At 29.3% G+C, this 22,247-nt stretch overlaps 1 protein-coding gene across 2 annotated transcripts in view; it reads left to right on the top strand.

Annotated features, from left to right (window-relative positions):
- Positions 1–21,478, top strand: part of LOC145246689 (methylenetetrahydrofolate reductase (NADPH)-like) — an 80,721-nt gene extending 59,243 nt beyond the window's left edge. For both annotated transcript variants that reach the window (XM_080108415.1, XM_080108414.1), the window contains exons 8-10: positions 17,289–17,387; positions 18,771–18,893; positions 21,053–21,478. In XM_080108415.1, coding sequence (XP_079964541.1) covers positions 17,289–17,387; positions 18,771–18,893; positions 21,053–21,241 — 411 coding nt within the window. In that variant the 3' untranslated portion in view covers positions 21,242–21,478. The remainder of the gene's footprint in view (positions 1–17,288; positions 17,388–18,770; positions 18,894–21,052) is intronic.
- Positions 21,479–22,247: the final 769 nt, after the last annotated feature.

Raw genomic sequence — 22,247 nt, 5'->3', positions numbered from 1 at the left:
CTTGTTGGCTGAATCGCTTTCTGGATCTGTTGTAAATCGCTCTGATCGCATAAATTGTTCCATTAATTTCTGTAATGAAAACAGGACAAGAGATTTCGTCTAATAATCTTTTTATTCAATTAAGAATTCTACTACTCGTCTACAAGCGGAAATTCACAGCTTTTATAGCTTAGATTATCAAAGAGGAGATAATCCATATTCACAAGAAAGGTTTTTTTAAAAAATAGTCTTTAACCTTAAAAAAAATACAAAGGATGAAACTTTTAAAGATGCGGCAACTTTTTTTATTATTATTCTAGCAAAGAAAATGCGGCGATAGTTGAGGAATTGTAAACAAAATTGATAACATTAATAATACAAAATGTAGTCTTTACGCAACTATTAAGAGAAAACCAACGAACCGGCAATATTTTCATTAGATGAAAACATTTAAAAAGAAGCTGCGGCAACTTATTTTAAAAAGTAAATGTTATGGTAAGGTTTTTAAAAAATGAGTCTTTAACTTTAAAAATACCAAGAATGGAACTCTTGAATAACTTTCTTTTTTTTTTTTTGTTTACTGTGACAAAACATAATATTAATAACACCAACATCTAGTTTTTAACATTAAACAATGAAAATGCGATGGTAGTTGTAGAAGAATGGTAAACAACGGTGATACCATTAATGATATCGTCTACGTGCAAATTGAATGCCGATGCTCCAAAGGTATAAACATTTTGACCCCCTCCCTTTACTCAAAAATCGACCAAAAATCAGGAAATTAACCAATTTTAATTAAATTTTCAGTATTTATCACGGACTATAATGGACATATTACTTTTATTTAAATTCTAGTTGGAATGTATTATTTTTAAACAAAAATATAACTTTACTTAAATTATGGTTTAAAAAAATGCATGAATCTTTTTTTCTTTTTTTTTTTTGCTTTTTTATGAAAATAAAGCATCGTAAATTATAACAATTAAAAAAATATATTTAATTTTTACATGAACATTACGAAAAAATCCCCTAAAGTCCGTATTAACGAAATCAATATAACTCGAAAAAAATGAATTTCTCAATTATAATTAATGAATTTAATTAACATTTATGCAGTTTATCTTTCAAGTTTAAATTTTATTAATAATTGTTTGAACCTTTTTAATGAATAAATTGTCATTGTAACTTAGTTAATTTCAACACTTGAAATAAATTATGTTTTTATGTGCATCCATACTTCTTTGAATTTTGCCGCCATTATTTTTTTGACAGGATAAACAAACTTCGTAGCTACCACTGCCATACTTTTGGATAATTATGACCCTTTTTAGCAAAAGTTAAGTACATTTATTGTATTAATTCATTATCTTAAGGCTTAACTTAATATTTCACTTGGAAATAATTCTCGAAACTTACATTTCTCTTGCCAGAAAAACGTAAACACGATCATTATCATAATGAATTTTCACGTGAAATGTACGGTTTTTCAGATTTGAGATAAAATTATTTCATGTAGTTTTTTTTTTTTTTTTCACACGCTATTTTTTCTTTGAGAAATCAACTTTAGCTATAATCTTTCAAACATAATAAAAAAGTAACCAAAATTTACAAAAAGTATTATGATTAGTCAGCGTCAAAAACCATGTACCCTACCCAGTCAGCCATTTATTTTCGACGTACCTAATAATACAAAATGTAGTCTTTACAACTATTTTCGACATTTTTACGACTAAGATTTAAATGCGACAGCAGAAAATTATCATTTTTTTTTTTTTTCAAACAAAACTTTTTAATAAAACAAGGTCGAAGGTATGAAAAAAAGGCCGTGGTGGCTTTTTTTACTGAACAAAGCTTATAATATTAATAACGTTTAAAAACAAAGTTGCCAAAACTTCTTTTTTAAATGTTTTTATCTATTGTGGAAACTTTCTCCACTGAAAGGTAGAGGTTAACAAGGATTTTGCAACAATGGTTTGTTGCGACCTGTGACTAGGTAAAAATTGTAGAACCTTGTCGGTCTGGTAATAAGGATAACGATTCAATTTCCTTCAACTCCAATCCCAAACTGAAATCACAACCAAAATTCAGTTCACTCCATCTTTCTTATAATCCAGTTAGCCAATCCAATAAGTTAAACGTAACAACTACAATATAAAAAGAGTCATCACCCACACAAAAGATTTCTGCTGCCACTCTTCTTGGGGGTCGCAGGTAAGTGCTTCAAGTTTTCTCAATACTATCTAATGAAAATATCGTTGGTTTTCGCTTAATAGTTGCGTAAAGACTACATTTTGTATTATTAAGGTTATTAGCTTTGTTTACAATTCCTCTACAACTTCGTCACATTTTCTTTGCTAGAATAAAAAAAAAAGGTTGCCGCAGCTTTAAAAGTTTCATACTTTGTATTTTTTAAGGTTAAAGACTATTTTTAAAAAACCTGACCATGAATTTACTTTTTAATTTAAAACGTACCTCTCCATCGTACAGTATATCGATACACTAAGGCTGACTGGGATAGCTTCCGTACATTTATATCTGATCTATCTCTGCATTCCATGTTTAAAAAGGATGTGTCCTCTATAGTATTAGACCTGACGGAATGGTTAATTGTAGGTATTGACCGTTTCATACCCTCGAAAAAGTTTCAGCAAAAACCTAACAGCCAGCCATGGTTCTCTCCAGAATGTGCTGCTGCAATTGCGCACAGAAATCACTTTTTCCACTGTTTCCAACATAATAGATGTATGGAAACTAAAGCCGCTTTCAGGACTGCCAGCAACCATTGTAAGAAAGTAATAAAGAATGCAAGAGAGTTGTATGCTCAATCTGTTAAGTCCAAAGTAGCTGAGCAGCGGCTTGGTTCCCACCAGTTTTGGCAAATAGCAACCAGATTCCTGAACAGAAGCGTGTGCTCCATCCCAACTATTATCAATGGACCTGAGGTAATCTCGTCAGCATCAGACAAAGCCAAACTCTTTGTCAAGAACTTTGCAGCTAATTCCACCCTTTGCGATCAAGGCTGCCAACCCCCAATATTTCCTCCTGTATCAGAAAACACGCTATGTGATATATGTATATCTGTACGTGATGTTGCCAAGCTAATCAAAAACCTTGATTCGAGTAAAGCAACTGGCCCTGACGGTATTCCAATTATAGTACTAAAAAACACTTCAACCTGAACTAGATCCCATACTTACAAAACTGTTTAAACGTTGTCTTAAGGAGAATAGTTTCCCATCTCCCTGGAAAATTTCATCAGTATGCCCTGTATTTAAGAATTCAGGTGATCGCTCATCCCCCTCTCAGTACAGGCCAATAAGTCTCCTGTGCGTCATGAGTAAGTTGCTGGAATCTGTGTTAAATACAGAAGTAATCAACCATCTCAACAAAAATAATCTTCTTAGTGACACTCAATATGGTTTCCGTTCTGCTAGATCTACAGCAGATGTGCTTACAGTTATATCTCATAGGATTAGCAAATCTCTCGACGGAGGCAACCTTTCTAGGGCAGTTGCTCTTGACATATCTAAGGCATTTGATAGGGTATGGCATAAAGGTTTACTTCATAAGATCTCTAGCTGTGGTATTGCTGGAAATGTCTTCTCAATTATTAAATCATTTCTTTCTGATAGGTTCATAAGAGTAGTAGTTGAGGGGCAAAAATCAGAAGCTCACAGTATTAATGCCGGTGTCCCTCAGGGATCCATCCTGGGCCCAACTCTTTTCCTGATCTATATTAATGATCTTCCAAATCACATCCTACATCATTTGTAGACATCTATGCTGACGACACTACCATTTATGGTAGCACATCTAAGACAGTAAACGACCAAGTTCTCTCCAATTCTCTCTCCTCTGATCTTGAGCACGTAGTACAATGGGGTAAGGAGTGGCTGGTTACTTTTAATGCATCTAAAACCAAGCTTCTCTCTTTACATCATCAACACTCTGATCCACATCTGCCATAAATTGAAATGAATGGCTCTCGTCTTCAGGAGGCCTCAAGCTTTGACAAGCTTCTTGGCTTGACCATTACTCCTGATCTTAAATGGAACACGTACATCAAATCTGTTGCCAAGGCCGCTGGAAAAATGGTGGGATCTTTCTATCGATCCTGTAGATATCTCACTGCTGATGCAATTCTCTATGTATATAAGAGCCAGGTACGTCCAAGGATGGAATACTGTTGCCACATCTGGGCAGGAGCTGCTAGAAAGGACTTGCCCTGCCTTGATAGAGTTCAAAATAGACTTCGTAGCCTCGTGGGTGATGTCCTTTTCTCTTCCTTGCAACCTCTATCTCACAGAAGAGATGTTGCGAGTTTGTCTCTGCTGTATTGTTATTTTCATGGAAAGTGTTCGACTGAGCTTCAATCTATGGTCCCCCCTCGCCAAACTTTCACAAGAAACACTCGTCTAGTTGTAAACACTATCAATAATTCCCCCCCCCACTCTTTATCTGTGCCTAAACCTAAACGTAGATTCCATGAACAGAGCTTCTTTCTTAGAACTGCACGCCTGTGGAATTGTCTTCCGTTTTCCTGCTTTCCGGCTGACCACAATATGGTTGTCTTTAAGTCTAATGTAAATAAGTTCTTGATGAGCCGTTCCATATAAGTTATCAAATTTACCAAATTTTCATTACTACTGATTACTATATTGTCCAATCTCTAATGTACACTCTTTAACCCTTATCCTTGAGTGGCCTCTTGGCCTTGATAATGTGGTGATGCCTATGTAAAAAAAAAAAAAAAACTAAGTTGCCGCAGCTTTAAAAGTTTCATACTTTGTAGTTTTTAAGGTTAAAGACTATTTTTAAAAACCTTACCATAAAATTTACTTTTTAATTTAAAAATAAGTTGCCGCAGCTATTTTTAAATGTTTTCATCTAATCCAAATATCATTTGTTCATAGGTTTTAGCATCGTAAATTAGAATATGAAAACAGAAACGATTGTCTTAATAGTTGCGTAAAGACAATATTTTGTATTATTAATGTTATCAACTTTATTACAGTAAAAAAAATTGATGCAGTTTTCTTTTTTTAATGTTTGTATTTAATAAAAAAAAAAAAAAACTGTCTAAATTATGAGATGAAAAATGAACTAATCTTTTAGTAAAGGGCAGTTATCTCCCTTTACACAGTGATAAACTGTAAAACCGCGCCGAATGTTGATGGATTCCTTCTTTTTGAAATAACATGCTCGAATATTGAAAGATCTCTTCTTGAAAAAAAAAACATGGCCTAATATTAATATCTATTCTATTTGAAATAACATATACGAACATTGAAGGATTTCTTCTATTTGAAATAACATGTATGAATATTGAATGATTTTTTCTATTTGAAATAACATGCACTATTATAGAATCTCTCCTATTTGAAATAAAATATACGAATATTGAAATAACATGCCGGAATTTTGAGATGTTCTTCTATTTGAAATATTATGCACGAATATTGTAATATTACTTCTATTTAAAAGAACATGCACGAATATTGAAAAATCCCTTCTAATTGAAATAACATGCAAGAATATTGAAATATTTCTTCTTTTTGAAATAGCATATACGAATATTGAAAATTCTCTTTTTTAAAATAATATGCACGAATGTTGAATGATTTTTTTTCGTTTTTAAAATAACATGCACGAATATTGAAATATCTCTGTTGATGTTGCCAAATTAATCAAAAGCCTTGATTCCAGTAAAGCAACAGGCCCTGACTGTATTCCAATTATAGTACTCAAAAACACTTCAATCAGAACTAGCGCCTATACTTACAAAACTGTTTAAACGTTGTCTTAAGGAAAATAGCTTCCCATCTCCCTGGAAAATCTTATCAGTATGCCCTGTATTTAAGAATTCAGGTGATCGCTCATCCCCCTCTCAGTACAGGCCAATAAGTTTCCTGTGCGTCATGAGTAAGTTGCTGGAATCTGTGTTAAATACAGAAGCAATCAACCATCTCAACAAAAATAACCTTCTTAATGACACTCAATATGGTTTCCGTTCTGCTAGATCTGCAGCAGATGTGCTTACAGTTATATCTCATAGGATTAGCAAATCTCTCGACGGAGGCAACCTTTCTAGGGCAATTGCTCTTGACATATCAAAGGTCTTTGATAGGGTATGGCATAAAGGTTTACTTCACAAGATCTCTAGCTATGGTATAGCTGGAAATGTCTTCTCAATTATTAAATCATTTCTCTCTGATAGGTTCATAAGAGTAGTAGTTGAGGGGCAAAAATCAGAAGCTCACAGTATTAATGCTGGAGTCCCTCAGGGGTCCATCCTGGGCCCAATTCTTTTCCTGATCTACATTAATGATCTTCCAAATGACATCCTTACATCATTTGTAGACATTTATGCTGATGACACTACCATTTATGGTAGCACATCTAAGTCAGTAAACGACCAAGTTCTCTCCGATTCTCTCTCCTCTGATCTTGAGCACGCAGTACAATGGGGAAAGGAGTGGTTGGTTACTTTTAATACATCTAAAACCAAGCTTCTCTCTTTACATTATCAACACTCTGATCCACATCTGCCATAAATTGAAATGAATGGCTCTCGTCTTCAGGACGCCTCAAGTTTTGACAAGCTTCTTGGTTTGACCATTACTCCTGATCTTAAATGGAACACATACATAAAATCTGTTGCCAAGGCCGCTGGAAAAATGGTGGGATCTTTCTATCGATCCAGTAGATATCTCACTGTTGATGCAATTCTCTATCTATATAAGAGCCATGTACGCCCAAAGATGGAATACTGTTGCCACATCTGGGCAGGAGCTGCTAGAAAGGACTTGTCCTGCCTTGATAGGGTTCAAAATAGACTTCGTAGCCTCGTAGGAGATGTCCTTTTCTCTTCCCTGAAACCTCCATCTCACAGAAGAGATGTTGTGAGTTTGTCTCTGCTGTATCGTTATTTTCATGGAAAGTGTTCGACTGAGCTTCAGTCTATAACCCCCCCCCCCCTCGTCAAACTTTCACAAGAAACACTCGTCTAGCTGAAAACACTATCAATAATTCCCCCCACTCTTTATCTGTGCCTAAACCTAAACGTAGATTCCATGAACAAAGCTTCTTTCTTAGAACTGCACGCCTGTGGAATTGTCTTCCGTTTTCCTGCTTTCCGGCTGACTACAATATGGTTGTCTTCAAGTCTAACGTAAACAAGTTCTTGATGAGCCGTTCCATATAAGTTAACAAATTTACCGAATTGATTACTATATTGTCCAATTTCTGCTGTACACTCTTTAACCCTTATCCTCGAGTGGCCTCTTGACCTTGATAATGTGGTGATGCCTGTGTAAAAAAATCTCTTCTTTTTGAAACAGCATATACGAATATTGAAAATTCTCTTTTTTAAAAATAATATGCACGAATGTTGAATGATTTTTTTCGTTTTGAAATACCATGCACGAATATTGAACGATATCTTCTTTGATAGCATGCACGAATACTGAAAAATCTCTTTCTTTAAATTAACATGCACGCATATTTTTTTTTAATAAGATGCATGAATATTGAAAGATCTCTTTTTATATAGTATGCTTGAATATTAAAAAATCTGTTTTTCGAAATAACATGCACGAATATGTAAATATTTCTTCCTTATTATTAGAATATTAAAAAATCTCTTTTCTTTTTGAAACAACATGTACGAATATTGAAAGATCTCTCCTTTTAAATAACATGCATGAATGTCAAAGGATTTCTTTCTTTTGAAATAACATAAACTTATATGGAAAGATGTATGCTTTTTTGAAATAATATGCACGAATATTGAAAAAAAATTTATTTTAAAAAAATAACATGCCCGAATCTTGAAAAAAAAATTATAAATAAAAATGCCCGATTATTGTTGAATATCTTCTTTTTTTATAACATGAACCAATATTGAAAAATCTTTTTTTTTTAAGTAACATAGACGAATAATGACAAATGTCTCCTTTTTAAAATAACATGGACGAATTTTGTAAGATCGTTCTCTTTTAAAAATACTTGCACGAATGCTGAAAGATCTCTTTGTTTGAAATAACATGAGCGAATATTGAAAAATTTCTTTTTTAACATTTCATTCACGCATATTCAAAAATCTCTTCTTTAAAAAAAAAACATGCACGAATATTGAACGATTTCTTCTTTTTGAAATTACATGCACAAATATTAAAAGATCTTTTCTTTTTGAAATAGCATGAATTATTATTGAAAGATTTTTTTTAATTAGATACACGAAGATTGGAAGATCTTTTCTTTTTGAAATAGCATGAATTATTATTGAAAGATTTTTTTTAATTAGATACACGAAGATTGGAAGATCTTTTCTTTTTGAAATAGCATGAATTATTATTGAAAGATTTTTTTTAATTAGATACACGAAGATTGGAAGATCTTTTCTTTTTGAAATAGCATGAATTATTATTGAAAGATTTTTTTTAATTAGATACACGAAGATTGGAAGATCTTTTCTTTTTGAAATAGCATGAATTATTATTAAAAGATTTTTTTTTAATTAGATACACGAAGATTGGAAGATCTTTTCTTTTTGAAATAGCATGAATTATTATTAAAAGATTTTTTTTAATTAGATACACGAAGATTGGAAGATCTTTTCTTTTTGAAATAGCATGAATTATTATTAAAAGATTTTTTTTTAATTAGATACACGAAGATTGGAAGATCTTTTCTTTTTGAAATAGCATGAATTATTATTAAAAGATTTTTTTTTAATTAGATACACGAAGATTGGAAGATCTTTTCTTTTTGAAATAGCATGAATTATTATTAAAAGATTTTTTTTTAATTAGATACACAAATATTAAAAGATCTTTTCTTTTTGAAATAGCATGAATTATTATTGAAAGATTTTTTTTAATTAGATACACGAAGATTGGAAGATCTTTTCTTTTTGAAATAGCATGAATTATTATTAAAAGATTTTTTTTAATTAGATACACGAAGATTGGAAGATCTTTTCTTTTTGAAATAGCATGAATTATTATTGAAAGATTTTTTTTAATTAGATACACAAATATTAAAAGATCTTTTCTTTTTGAAATAGCATGAATTATTATTGAAAGATTTTTTTTAATTAGATACACGAAGATTGGAAGATCTTTTCTTTTTGAAATAGCATGAATTATTATTAAAAGATTTTTTTTAATTAGATACACGAAGATTGGAAGATCTTTTCTTTTTGAAATAGCATGAATTATTATTGAAAGATTTTTTTTAATTAGATACACGAAGATTGGAAGATCTTTTCTTTTTGAAATAGCATGAATTATTATTAAAAGATTTTTTTTAATTAGATACACGAAGATTGGAAGATCTTTTCTTTTTGAAATAGCATGAATTATTATTAAAAGATTTTTTTTAATTAGATACACGAAGATTGGAAGATCTTTTCTTTTTGAAATAGCATGAATTATTATTAAAAGATTTTTTTTAATTAGATACACAAATATTAAAAGATCTTTTCTTTTTGAAATAGCATGAATTATTATTAAAAGATTTTTTTTAATTAGATACACGAAGATTGGAAGATCTTTTCTTTTTGAAATAGCATGAATTATTATTAAAAGATTTTTTTTAATTAGATACACGAAGATTGGAAGATCTTTTCTTTTTGAAATAGCATGAATTATTATTGAAAGATTTTTTTTAATTAGATACACGAAGATTGGAAGATCTTTTCTTTTTGAAATAGCATGAATTATTATTAAAAGATTTTTTTTAATTAGATACACGAAGATTGGAAGATCTTTTCTTTTTGAAATAGCATGAATTATTATTGAAAGATTTTTTTTAATTAGATACACGAAGATTGGAAGATCTTTTCTTTTTGAAATAGCATGAATTATTATTAAAAGATTTTTTTTAATTAGATACACGAAGATTGGAAGATCTTTTCTTTTTGAAATAGCATGAATTATTATTGAAAGATTTTTTTTAATTAGATACACGAAGATTGGAAGATCTTTTCTTTTTGAAATAGCATGAATTATTATTGAAAGATTTTTTTTAATTAGATACACGAAGATTGGAAGATCTTTTCTTTTTGAAATAGCATGAATTATTATTGAAAGATTTTTTTTAATTAGATACACAAATATTAAAAGATCTTTTCTTTTTGAAATAGCATGAATTATTATTAAAAGATTTTTTTTAATTAGATACACGAAGATTGGAAGATCTTTTCTTTTTGAAATAGCATGAATTATTATTAAAAGATTTTTTTTAATTAGATACACAAATATTAAAAGATCTTTTCTTTTTGAAATAGCATGAATTATTATTAAAAGATTTTTTTTAATTAGATACACGAAGATTGGAAGATCTTTTCTTTTTGAAATAGCATGAATTATTATTAAAAGATTTTTTTTAATTAGATACACGAAGATTGGAAGATCTTTTCTTTTTGAAATAGCATGAATTATTATTAAAAGATTTTTTTTAATTAGATACACAAATATTAAAAGATCTTTTCTTTTTGAAATAGCATGAATTATTATTAAAAGATTTTTTTTAATTAGATACACGAAGATTGGAAGATCTTTTCTTTTTGAAATAGCATGAATTATTATTAAAAGATTTTTTTTAATTAGATACACGAAGATTGGAAGATCTTTTCTTTTTGAAATAGCATGAATTATTATTAAAAGATTTTTTTTAATTAGATACACGAAGATTGGAAGATCTTTTCTTTTTGAAATAGCATAAATTATTATTAAAATATTTTTTTTAATTAGATACACGAAGATTGGAAGATCTTTTCTTTTTGAAATAGCATGAATTATTATTAAAAGATTTTTTTTAATTAGATACACGAAGATTGGAAGATCTTTTCTTTTTGAAATAGCATGAATTATTATTAAAAGATTTTTTTTAATTAGATACACGAAGATTGGAAGATCTTTTCTTTTTGAAATAGCATGAATTATTATTAAAAGATTTTTTTTAATTAGATACACAAATATTAAAAGATCTTTTCTTTTTGAAATAGCATGAATTATTATTAAAAGATTTTTTTTAATTAGATACACGAAGATTGGAAGATCTTTTCTTTTTGAAATAGTATGAATTATTATTAAAAGATTTTTTTTAATTAGATACACGAAGATTGGAAGATCTTTTCTTTTTGAAATAGCATGAATTATTATTGAAAGATTTTTTTTAATTAGATACACGAAGATTGGAAGATCTTTTCTTTTTGAAATAGCATGAATTATTATTAAAAGATTTTTTTTAATTAGATACACGAAGATTGGAAGATCTTTTCTTTTTGAAATAGCATGAATTATTATTAAAAGATTTTTTTTAATTAGATACACAAATATTAAAAGATCTTTTCTTTTTGAAATAGCATGAATTATTATTAAAAGATTTTTTTTAATTAGATACACGAAGATTGGAAGATCTTTTCTTTTTGAAATAGCATGAATTATTATTAAAAGATTTTTTTTAATTAGATACACAAATATTAAAAGATCTTTTCTTTTTGAAATAGCATGAATTATTATTAAAAGATTTTTTTTAATTAGATACACGAAGATTGGAAGATCTTTTCTTTTTGAAATAGCATGAATTATTATTGAAAGATTTTTTTTAATTAGATACACGAAGATTGGAAGATCTTTTCTTTTTGAAATAGCATGAATTATTATTAAAAGATTTTTTTTAATTAGATACACAAATATTAAAAGATCTTTTCTTTTTGAAATAGCATGAATTATTATTAAAAGATTTTTTTTAATTAGATACACGAAGATTGGAAGATCTTTTCTTTTTGAAATAGCATGAATTATTATTAAAAGATTTTTTTTAATTAGATACACAAATATTAAAAGATCTTTTCTTTTTGAAATAGCATGAATTATTATTAAAAGATTTTTTTTAATTAGATACACGAAGATTGGAAGATCTTTTCTTTTTGAAATAGCATGAATTATTATTAAAAGATTTTTTTTAATTAGATACACAAATATTAAAAGATCTTTTCTTTTTGAAATAGCATGAATTATTATTAAAAGATTTTTTTTAATTAGATACACGAATATTAAAAGATCTTTTCTTTTTGAAATAGCATGAATTATTATTAAAAGATTTTTTTTAATTAGATACACGAAGATTGGAAGATCTTTTCTTTTTGAAATAGCATGAATTATTATTAAAAGATTTTTTTTAATTAGATACACGAAGATTGGAAGATCTTTTCTTTTTGAAATAGCATGAATTATTATTGAAAGATTTTTTTTAATTAGATACACGAAGATTGGAAGATCTTTTCTTTTTGAAATAGCATGAATTATTATTGAAAGATTTTTTTTAATTAGATACACGAAGATTGGAAGATCTTTTCTTTTTGAAATAGCATGAATTATTATTAAAAGATTTTTTTTAATTAGATACACGAAGATTGGAAGATCTTTTCTTTTTGAAATAGCATGAATTATTATTAAAAGATTTTTTTTAATTAGATACACAAATATTAAAAGATCTTTTCTTTTTGAAATAGCATGAATTATTATTAAAAGATTTTTTTTAATTAGATACACGAAGATTGGAAGATCTTTTCTTTTTGAAATAGCATGAATTATTATTAAAAGATTTTTTTTAATTAGATACACGAAGATTGGAAGATCTTTTCTTTTTGAAATAGCATGAATTATTATTGAAAGATTTTTTTTAATTAGATACACGAAGATTGGAAGATCTTTTCTTTTTGAAATAGCATGAATTATTATTGAAAGATTTTTTTTAATTAGATACACGAAGATTGGAAGATCTTTTCTTTTTGAAATAGCATGAATTATTATTGAAAGATTTTTTTTAATTAGATACACGAAGATTGGAAGATCTTTTCTTTTTGAAATAGCATGAATTATTATTGAAAGATTTTTTTTAATTAGATACACGAAGATTGGAAGATCTTTTCTTTTTGAAATAGCATGAATTATTATTGAAAGATTTTTTTTAATTAGATACACGAAGATTGGAAGATCTTTTCTTTTTGAAATAGCATGAACTATTATTGAAAGATTTTTTTTAATTAGATACACGAAGATTGGAAGATCTTTTCTTTTTGAAATAGCATGAATTATTATTGAAAGATTTTTTTTAATTAGATACACGAAGATTGGAAGATCTTTTCTTTTTGAAATAGCATGAATTATTATTGAAAGATTTTTTTTAATTAGATACACGAAGATTGGAAGATCTTTTCTTTTTGAAATAGCATGAACTATTATTGAAAGATTTTTTTTAATTAGATACACGAAGATTGGAAGATCTTTTCTTTTTGAAATAGCATGAATTATTATTGAAAGATTTTTTTTAATTAGATACACGAAGATTGGAAGATCTTTTCTTTTTGAAATAGCATGAACTATTATTGAAAGATTTTTTTTAATTAGATACACGAAGATTGGAAGATCTTTTCTTTTTGAAATAGCATGAATTATTATTGAAAGATTTTTTTTAATTAGATACACGAAGATTGGAAGATCTTTTCTTTTTGAAATAGCATGAATTATTATTGAAAGATTTTTTTTAATTAGATACACGAAGATTGGAAGATCTTTTCTTTTTGAAATAGCATGAATTATTATTGAAAGATTTTTTTTAATTAGATACACGAAGATTGGAAGATCTTTTCTTTTTGAAATAGCATGAATTATTATTGAAAGATTTTTTTTAATTAGATACACGAAGATTGGAAGATCTTTTCTTTTTGAAATAGCATGAATTATTATTGAAAGATTTTTTTTAATTAGATACACGAAGATTGGAAGATCTTTTCTTTTTGAAATAGCATGAATTATTATTGAAAGATTTTTTTTAATTAGATACACGAAGATTGGAAGATCTTTTCTTTTTGAAATAGCATGAATTATTATTGAAAGATTTTTTTTAATTAGATACACGAAGATTGGAAGATCTTTTCTTTTTGAAATAGCATGAACTATTATTGAAAGATTTTTTTTAATTAGATACACGAAGATTGGAAGATCTTTTCTTTTTGAAATAGCATGAATTATTATTGAAAGATTTTTTTTAATTAGATACACGAAGATTGGAAGATCTTTTCTTTTTGAAATAGCATGAATTATTATTGAAAGATTTTTTTTAATTAGATACACGAAGATTGGAAGATCAAAAATGACATGTACGAATATTGAAATGTCTCTTCATTTTGGAAATTATATGGACGATTATTGAAAAATTCTCCTTTATTCAAATAATATGCACAAACATTGACAATTCTCATTTTTTTAATAACGTGCACGCCTACTGTTTTTTTTTTTTAAATAACATGTACGTATCATGAAAGAGTTCTTCTTTTTGAAATAACATCCACGAACATTGAATAATCTCTTTTTTGTTTAATAACGAACATTTAAAGACTTCATATTGAATTCATTTTGCAATAGCATGCAAGAATATTGAAATACTTCTTATTCCTAAAATTGCACACACACACTTATTGAAATATCTTCTCTTTTAGTAGTAATACGCATGAATACTGACAGACGTTTTCTTTTTGAAATAACGTCCATGAATATTGAAACAGCTGTTCCTTTTGAAATAACATGCGCAAACATTGAAAAGTTTCCTTTTTTAAATAACATACGAGAATGTTTAAAGATCTCTTCATTTTGAAATACCATGCATGAATATTGAAAGATTTTTCTTTTTGAAAAAAAAAAACATGCATATATATTTAGATATCTTTTTCTTTTAACTTGCATGCATGGATATTGGAAGATAGCTTTCTTTTTGAAATAACATGCACGAATATTGAAATATCTCTTCATTTTGAAATAACATGCATGAATATTAAAATGTCTCTTTTTGAAATACCACTCACGAATATTGACATATGTCTTCTTTTTCAAAATAGCATGCACGAATATAGATGCCTTCTATTTAAAATGGCATGCAGAATGACTGAAATATTTTTATTTTAAATAACATGCACGAATATTGAACTGTCTCTTCTTTTTGAATCAACGTGCAGGAATATAGAAAGATTTCTTCTTTTTGGAATAGCATGCATGAATATCAAAATCTTTTTTAATAACATGCATGAATATTGAAATATTTCTTTCTTTTGAAATAACATGCACAAATATTGAAATATTTCTTTCTTTTGAAATAACATGCAAGCAAATTTCAAGATCTCTCTTTTTTTTTTAATAAGATGCAAGCACATTGCAAGGTCTCTTCTTTTTAAATAATATTCAAGAATTTGGAAAGATTTCTTCTTTTTGAAATAACAAGCAATAATGTTGAAAGATCTTTTCCTTTTTTACGTGGATTGTATACTTGAAGAAAGAATTGTAAGATAAAAAATAATGAAAAGAATGAGATCAATGAATTGATCTATGAACTTGATGTTAAATATTACTTAAAAGGGGTGAGCAATTAGAGTTATTTGCTTTTTAGCGTTCGTAGGAATCACTCAACGATTTCGTCGCCACAAACATTTGCATATATAAATGCTCACTCTTGTTTGTTCTCACCTTCGTTTGGATTCGCTCTCTTCATCATCTCTAAAAGCTAGCAAGTTTTCACGGAAGGTGTTAACTCCGAGTATATTCAACCAATAAAAATCATCCTAAATCCCAAAAAGAAACACGTCAATTTGAAAATAGTAAGCCGATGCGAAGTTTGAAACTCGTATTAAAATTTAAAAAAAAAAAAAAAAAAAAAAAAACAGACAAAATCTAGAGAAAGAGAGGCGACACCTGCCGGTCGTACCTGAAGGCACCCAAGAACGTTATTTAACAACATCCCTTTGTGCCCTTTCGTTCAAGGGTAGCAAGTCGCAAAAGTAAAAGATTCAACAATGCATATATCATCCTTGATTCGTATCATTCACATTTATACACGCACTAATAAGAACAGGGTAAAACTAACACACACATACACAATGCCACGCTGCCAAATACTCACATATGTATATTGCTTACATACGCATATACACACTATGAACATACACTATTCTAAGCCTTATGGCTGCTAAGCCATCTTTCTTCACTAAGCACATGTTTGTATAAGTAACTTAAAGTAATTTTTTATATTCTTATTTCTTATATAAAAATGTTTTATAAAATTTCGTTTTTCTCACGTTTTGCATTTACGAACCTTTGTTTATGTTTTAGTTTGCACTTGTTACCTGATGACCCTTCTATTCTCTTAATGTTTCATTTATTCCACAATGGTCTGCTTTCTAACTAAGCGCAACATGGTCGTCTTAAACTTTAATGTAAACAAGTTCTTGCTGAGCTGTTGTCTAAAATAATGAAATACTATCCCAGCGCCAGTGTTGTCTCACCTGCCACCGGACACTCACTAACCTTTATCGTCGAGTGGCTTTTGAGACTTGATAAGTAGTGAATCCCTTGTAAAAACAGGAAAAATATATTACGTGTGCATGTTTCTCGTACATATATCCGTTATTTTATTCTTTCACTGGAACATTAATTAGAAATCGCTAAAGTTTTCTAGTTTACCTCCTTTCTTTTATTAGAAATACCTATTACTCACAAGGGAGATAATCACAAATAGTCACCCCATTTTTTTTTTTTTTTTTTTTTAGAGTTGTGCCTCTTTATTCTTGTTTTTTGTGCCTCTTTAGTCTTGTTTTTTTTTTTTCTTGTTTTTTTTTTTTTCTCACACATAAACACCTTCCATTATTCCCTCTCCGATTTCTACACTTTTTCCTCTTCTTTTCCTCCTTTTTTTTTTTTTTTTTCTTGTACCTATTATGCTAAGGAAGGATCGGACATTTTGGGGAGAGAGGAGCTGCTGCTAATGGTGATGAGGATAACAATGAATGCAACATTCAATTCTTTTTTTTTTTTTAATTGGATCTTTGGTTGTAATTATCCCTGCTTTTATTTACGTTTTTGTTGTTGAGAAAGAGGAAGAGAAAGAGGAAGAGAAGGAGGAGGAGGAGCGGTAGCAGCATTTATTATCTGAATGAATCACATGATTCTACAGTTTCTCCGATATCTTTCTACTTGGAATTCTTTCTAGAAATACATCAAGAACTTAGGGGAGGGGCCACATGAATATTGTCAACATCCCTAAGTGAATTTTTTTTCTATGGAACAAATTGGATTCGAACTTTGCACACTCAAGTCTAGACCGTTTCGTTAATCACTTAGCTACCATCATCCCACTTGTTATTATTATTGTTGTTGTTGTTGTTGTTGTTGTTGTTGATAAGACAAAGAAAAAGTGCAGTTACAGACCTCATAAACCTTCTTTTTTTATCTTTTTTCAAATTCTAGGCATATTTGGAATTTTTTGTTGCCAAAGAAAAGGCTGACATTTTAAAGGATATTCTACCTAAATATCCTCAGGTTAATTATCACATTGTAAGCAGCAAGGTAAGTCAATAGAAAATTTAATAGAATTGAGGGAGAGAGAAAGATTGCAATAAAATCTGTTTAGTTGATTAATGGTTTTAAATTTTTATTTCTGATTTTTCACTGTCACACTAAAAGAAAACAGAAATATAAATGTAGCCTCGGAGGTCGACCGTCAAGTGACCTAGCAACTCAGCAAAATGAAATTACAAATGTATAAAAAGAGTATACAATAACATTAAACAGAGATGGATGGTAAACGATATTTTGTTCCTTGATAGAAAGCCCCTAACCTAACATCATAGTCGATTTCATTTTCAAAACATATTTGTTCAGCTTTCATCAAGTGAAATGAGTGTTGGAGCATTGTCATGCGACAAGATTTAAGCATTTTCTAGTGAGCAAATGTTTTTTTTTCGGGGGGGGGGGGCTGCTAGCTCAGAAAATACTTTTGCAGTTTTAACAAAAGAGCAACAATAATATCAGGGCGTCTCAATTTACGCTGAACATCCACAGAATGACAACATCAATATAGTACATATGAAAAAAATCTGCTGTGGAATTTCCACAGGGTCCACTAGTAATTATAATATTTACATTTATGATCGTGAATTTATTTTCCAATTTTGAAAGGACATTATTTTTTACTTAGCGTATTTCATTTTAGAAAACTACCTCGGCATTTTCAGGACTATGCTCTTGCGGTGAAAAGGTTTGTTTTTGTTTTGTTTTGTTTTTTACTTGAAATTGTTCCATTGTTCGATCGATTATTTTAGCATCCCAATTTATCTCTTCCAAAAAATGATTATTTTGGCTTAGTTGATACGAGTTATCTCCCTTACATAATTATCTTGAACTCCGTTAGCACCTCTGGAGGCACATCTACACATATTTGATGTGTAATGAAGCTTAAAGAGATCCACAAAACAGTTACCATCAACTCCTTATTTTTATACTTTTGAAGTTTGGGAAAAATTGGCACTCCGCCTGCATCCAATTACTAAACCTATGATCGATTATTTTTATTTTAAAAAAAATCTTTCTGGAAATCATGACAAAACGATGGAGAAATGTGCAAGTGAAGATTTGTGTGAAAAAAAAAAAAGGAAACTATTAAAATAATTTCAGAAATAAATGCTCAATGTTCAATTTATATTGATTATAAAATGAGATCACTTTTATCACATGTGATAAATGTGACCTCACTTATAGCTTTTTTTTTTTTTAATCCTAAAAACATTTTTAAAAATATTAGGTTGATGTTAAAATAATATCGTTATATATAAGTAGTTAAACACCAAAAAGTGACATTATTTTTGCACCAACTAATCTTTCAAACTTTCAAATGAAATTACTTCCGTACATAAATATGTTGCATGTTTATATTCTTTGTTCTTTATTTAGGGCGATATAAATGATAGCAACTGTGACGAGACTCAACCAATTGCTGTGACGTGGGGTGTTTTTCCGGGTCAGGAAATCATTCAACCAACTGTTGTGGATCCAGTTGCTTTTAATATTTGGAAGGTATGAAACACAAGACAACACTTTTAAGTACCTCGAGGCCATGTCCACATTTTGCATTAAATATTGACCAAAGTTTGTACCTGGGTTCCTTTATTTAAATAAAAGAGGTTTTGTTGGGTTACCTCCCTTCGTTAGAATTATGATTTCATATTTATCTTCCTTGCAATTTCTAAAATTTTACAATTTAATAGTGGATATCTTTTTCTTTTTTTTTTTGTATATGATCAGCTTTTTAATAACTGAGTAACGAATGAACATAGTTCACTATAAATAATACATTAGCAAAATAATTAGCTTTTTTTCTTCTTCTGCATCTGTAACGTTCGGAATTTCTTTTTTTTTTTTTAAGTTTAAAAACATCTTCTCTTCCCTACTTTCTCTTTCTTTTTTGCTATGCCCATTCCTTTCTCCGGACATACACACACATAACTCGAGTCGACGTAAGGGATATAACTGTGAAAAAAATTACTTCCCTCTACATTATAACATTCCTTCATGACTGAGACAATTTTTATTTTTGTTCCTATCCAGAGTGCACCTTGTTGGTGGAGGGGGGGGGCTGGATTCGCCCACATTTAAAACCGACCTTGTGTCTAACTCTGCCCTCGTGAGGAGGCAAGTAAATAGGAGCATTTAAGGTTATAAATGGTCAGTTGATCCCAACGAATGAATTCTTTTTTTTTTTTTTTTCTAAATTTTAGATATTACTTTTCCAGAGTTACATTGATTAAAAAATACCAACTATTTTTTAAAGTTTTAGCCAGACATCCAAAAACGGATACATTGAACATCGAATGCAGCAGCAAGTCTTGAGAACATGTTTACCAGAAGGAACAGTTGGAAATAAGTTATACACCATCCACTATGATTATGCAACGCTTACAGCTATGTACTTTGAAAACAGAACTATTACACCTGACATACTGATATATGATAAGAACGAGAAAGAAGCAACCTTAGTAGAAGTTAGTGTCCCTTAATGATGCTGGGTTAAACAGAGCTAAGAGAGAAAAGCTAACAAAATACCAAAGTCTTATGTATGACATGAAAAAAAATTGGAATCTTAGGAAGATCTTTTATCATTCCAGTAATTATAGGAGCAACTGGGCTCATGAAAAAGAATTTCAAAAATTACTTGATGAATATACCTGATGAAATGCAAGCAAGATTCAAACAATTGCACTTAAAGGGATGATCAGAATCTTCAAAATATCTCTCGATTGAAATATATAAGATACCGAGTGAATGTTTGGAATCTGATAGGATGCTCCATTTCTAGTTTGAACCAACTGATAAGGAAATTGAAAAATAAAAACCCAGACAACTACCTTGTATTTAATAGATGACATTTGATGACTAATTTTAGCTGGACATACAAACATACACACAGAAATTTTCTCTTTATTTAATAGATGACATTTGATGACTATTTTTAGCTGGACATACAAACATCCACTCAGAAATTTTCTCTTTATTTAATAGATGACATTTGATGACTATTTTTAGCTGGACATACAAACATCCACTCAGAAATTTTCTCTTTATTTAATAGATGACATTTGATGACTATTTTTTTAGCTGGACATACAAACATACACACAGAAATTTTCTTCTTATTTAATAGATGACATTTGATGACTATTTTTATCTGAACATACAAACATCCACACAGAAATTTTCTCTTTATTTAATAGATGACATTTGATGACTAATTTTAGCTGGACATACAAACATACACACAGAAATTTTCTTCTTATTTAATAGATGACATTTGATGACTATTTTTTTAGCTGGACATACAAACATCCACACTGAAATTTTCTCTTTATTTAATAGATGACATTTGATGACTATTTTTATCTGAACATACAAACATCCACACAGAAATTTTCTCTTTATTTAATAGATGACATTTGATGACTATTTTTAGCTGGACATACAAACATACACACAGAACTTTTCTTCTTATTTAATAGATGACATTTGATGACTATTTTTATCTGAACATACAAACATCCACACAGAAATTTTCTTCTTATTTAATAGATGACATTTGATTACTATTTTTAGCTGGACATACAAACTTACACACAGAAATTTTCCTTTATATAATAGATGATATTTATTTGCATTAATCTTCTGTTCTTTTCTTTCCACAGCAAGAAGCATTTGATCTATGGAAGACCAACTGGGGCAATCTTTACCAACCAGATTCAGAATCTCGAAAGATAATAAACTACTTTCACGAACACTATTTATTGGTTAATCTTGTGGACAATGAATTTCAAAAGCCAACTTGTTTATGGGATATCATGGCCGACATGTTGTCAGAGGAGAAAAGACGCTGATGAGAAACACAAAATCAGAAATTCTGTTGCGGACGATTTGGAAACGAACATTTTGGCTATTTTTTTTTTTTTAACAATTTAGATTTCTTTCATCTTTAGTTGATCTTCTCAATTCATATGTAATGTTATTTCCAATGTGAACACGTTTTTTTTATCAAGCTTTTGCTTATCTAAAAAATAAAAACTGTAAAAACTAAACTAAAAATCCATATGGAATAAAACCTTTCACACTTTGAAGGATTTTCTAGCCTTCTTTATCTGATACTGTCGGATATTTTTCTGCTGCGTTCCACACTAGTTTCAGCAATAACAACAAGTGCCGGTTCTGCCACACAGAAGTAGAGAGTGTGATCCACCTGACATCCAGTTGTAAGATTCTGCTGAAGGGAGGGGGATATCATAGAAGGTAATACAATGGACTGTTTAAATATCTCCACTGGATCATCTGTAAAAATGTTGAATATCGAATGAAGCAGTAAGTCCTGGGAACATAAACCAGAAAAAACAGTTGGAAATAACTCATACACCTTTCACTATAACTACAATATGGTTGTCTTCAAGTCTAACGTAAATAAGTTCTTGATGAGCCGTTCCATATAAGTTATCAAATTTACCAAATTTTCATTACTAATGATTACTATATTGTCCAATTTCTACTGTACACTCTTTAACCCTTATCCTTGAGTGGCCTCTTGACCTTGATAATGTGGTGATGCCTTTGTAAAAAAAATAAATAAATAAATTAAAAAAAAAAAAAACTATAACTACGTAATTCCTATAATTATGTGTCTGTTAGAGATTGCTTCGTGGTCAGGTTCGAATCTCCTGACCAGTAGTAATCATGTCACCCTGCACTGATGATTCCCGAAAGGATGAAACACTAGTCTCTGTAGGTATTTAAACATCATTATAGTAATAATTTTGTCAGACTCTTTAAGAACTCGGTTCTTATTATTGAGCACTTAAAGAGTTGAAATGAAAGTCAGTCACTTAAGCTCACACGCGC

Source organism: Euprymna scolopes, chromosome 24 (assembly GCF_053919585.1).
Source record: "Euprymna scolopes isolate OS-2025 chromosome 24, ASM5391958v1, whole genome shotgun sequence".
Lineage (NCBI taxonomy): Eukaryota > Metazoa > Mollusca > Cephalopoda > Sepiida > Sepiolidae > Euprymna > Euprymna scolopes.
This window is presented reverse-complemented; position numbering and strand designations above follow the sequence as displayed.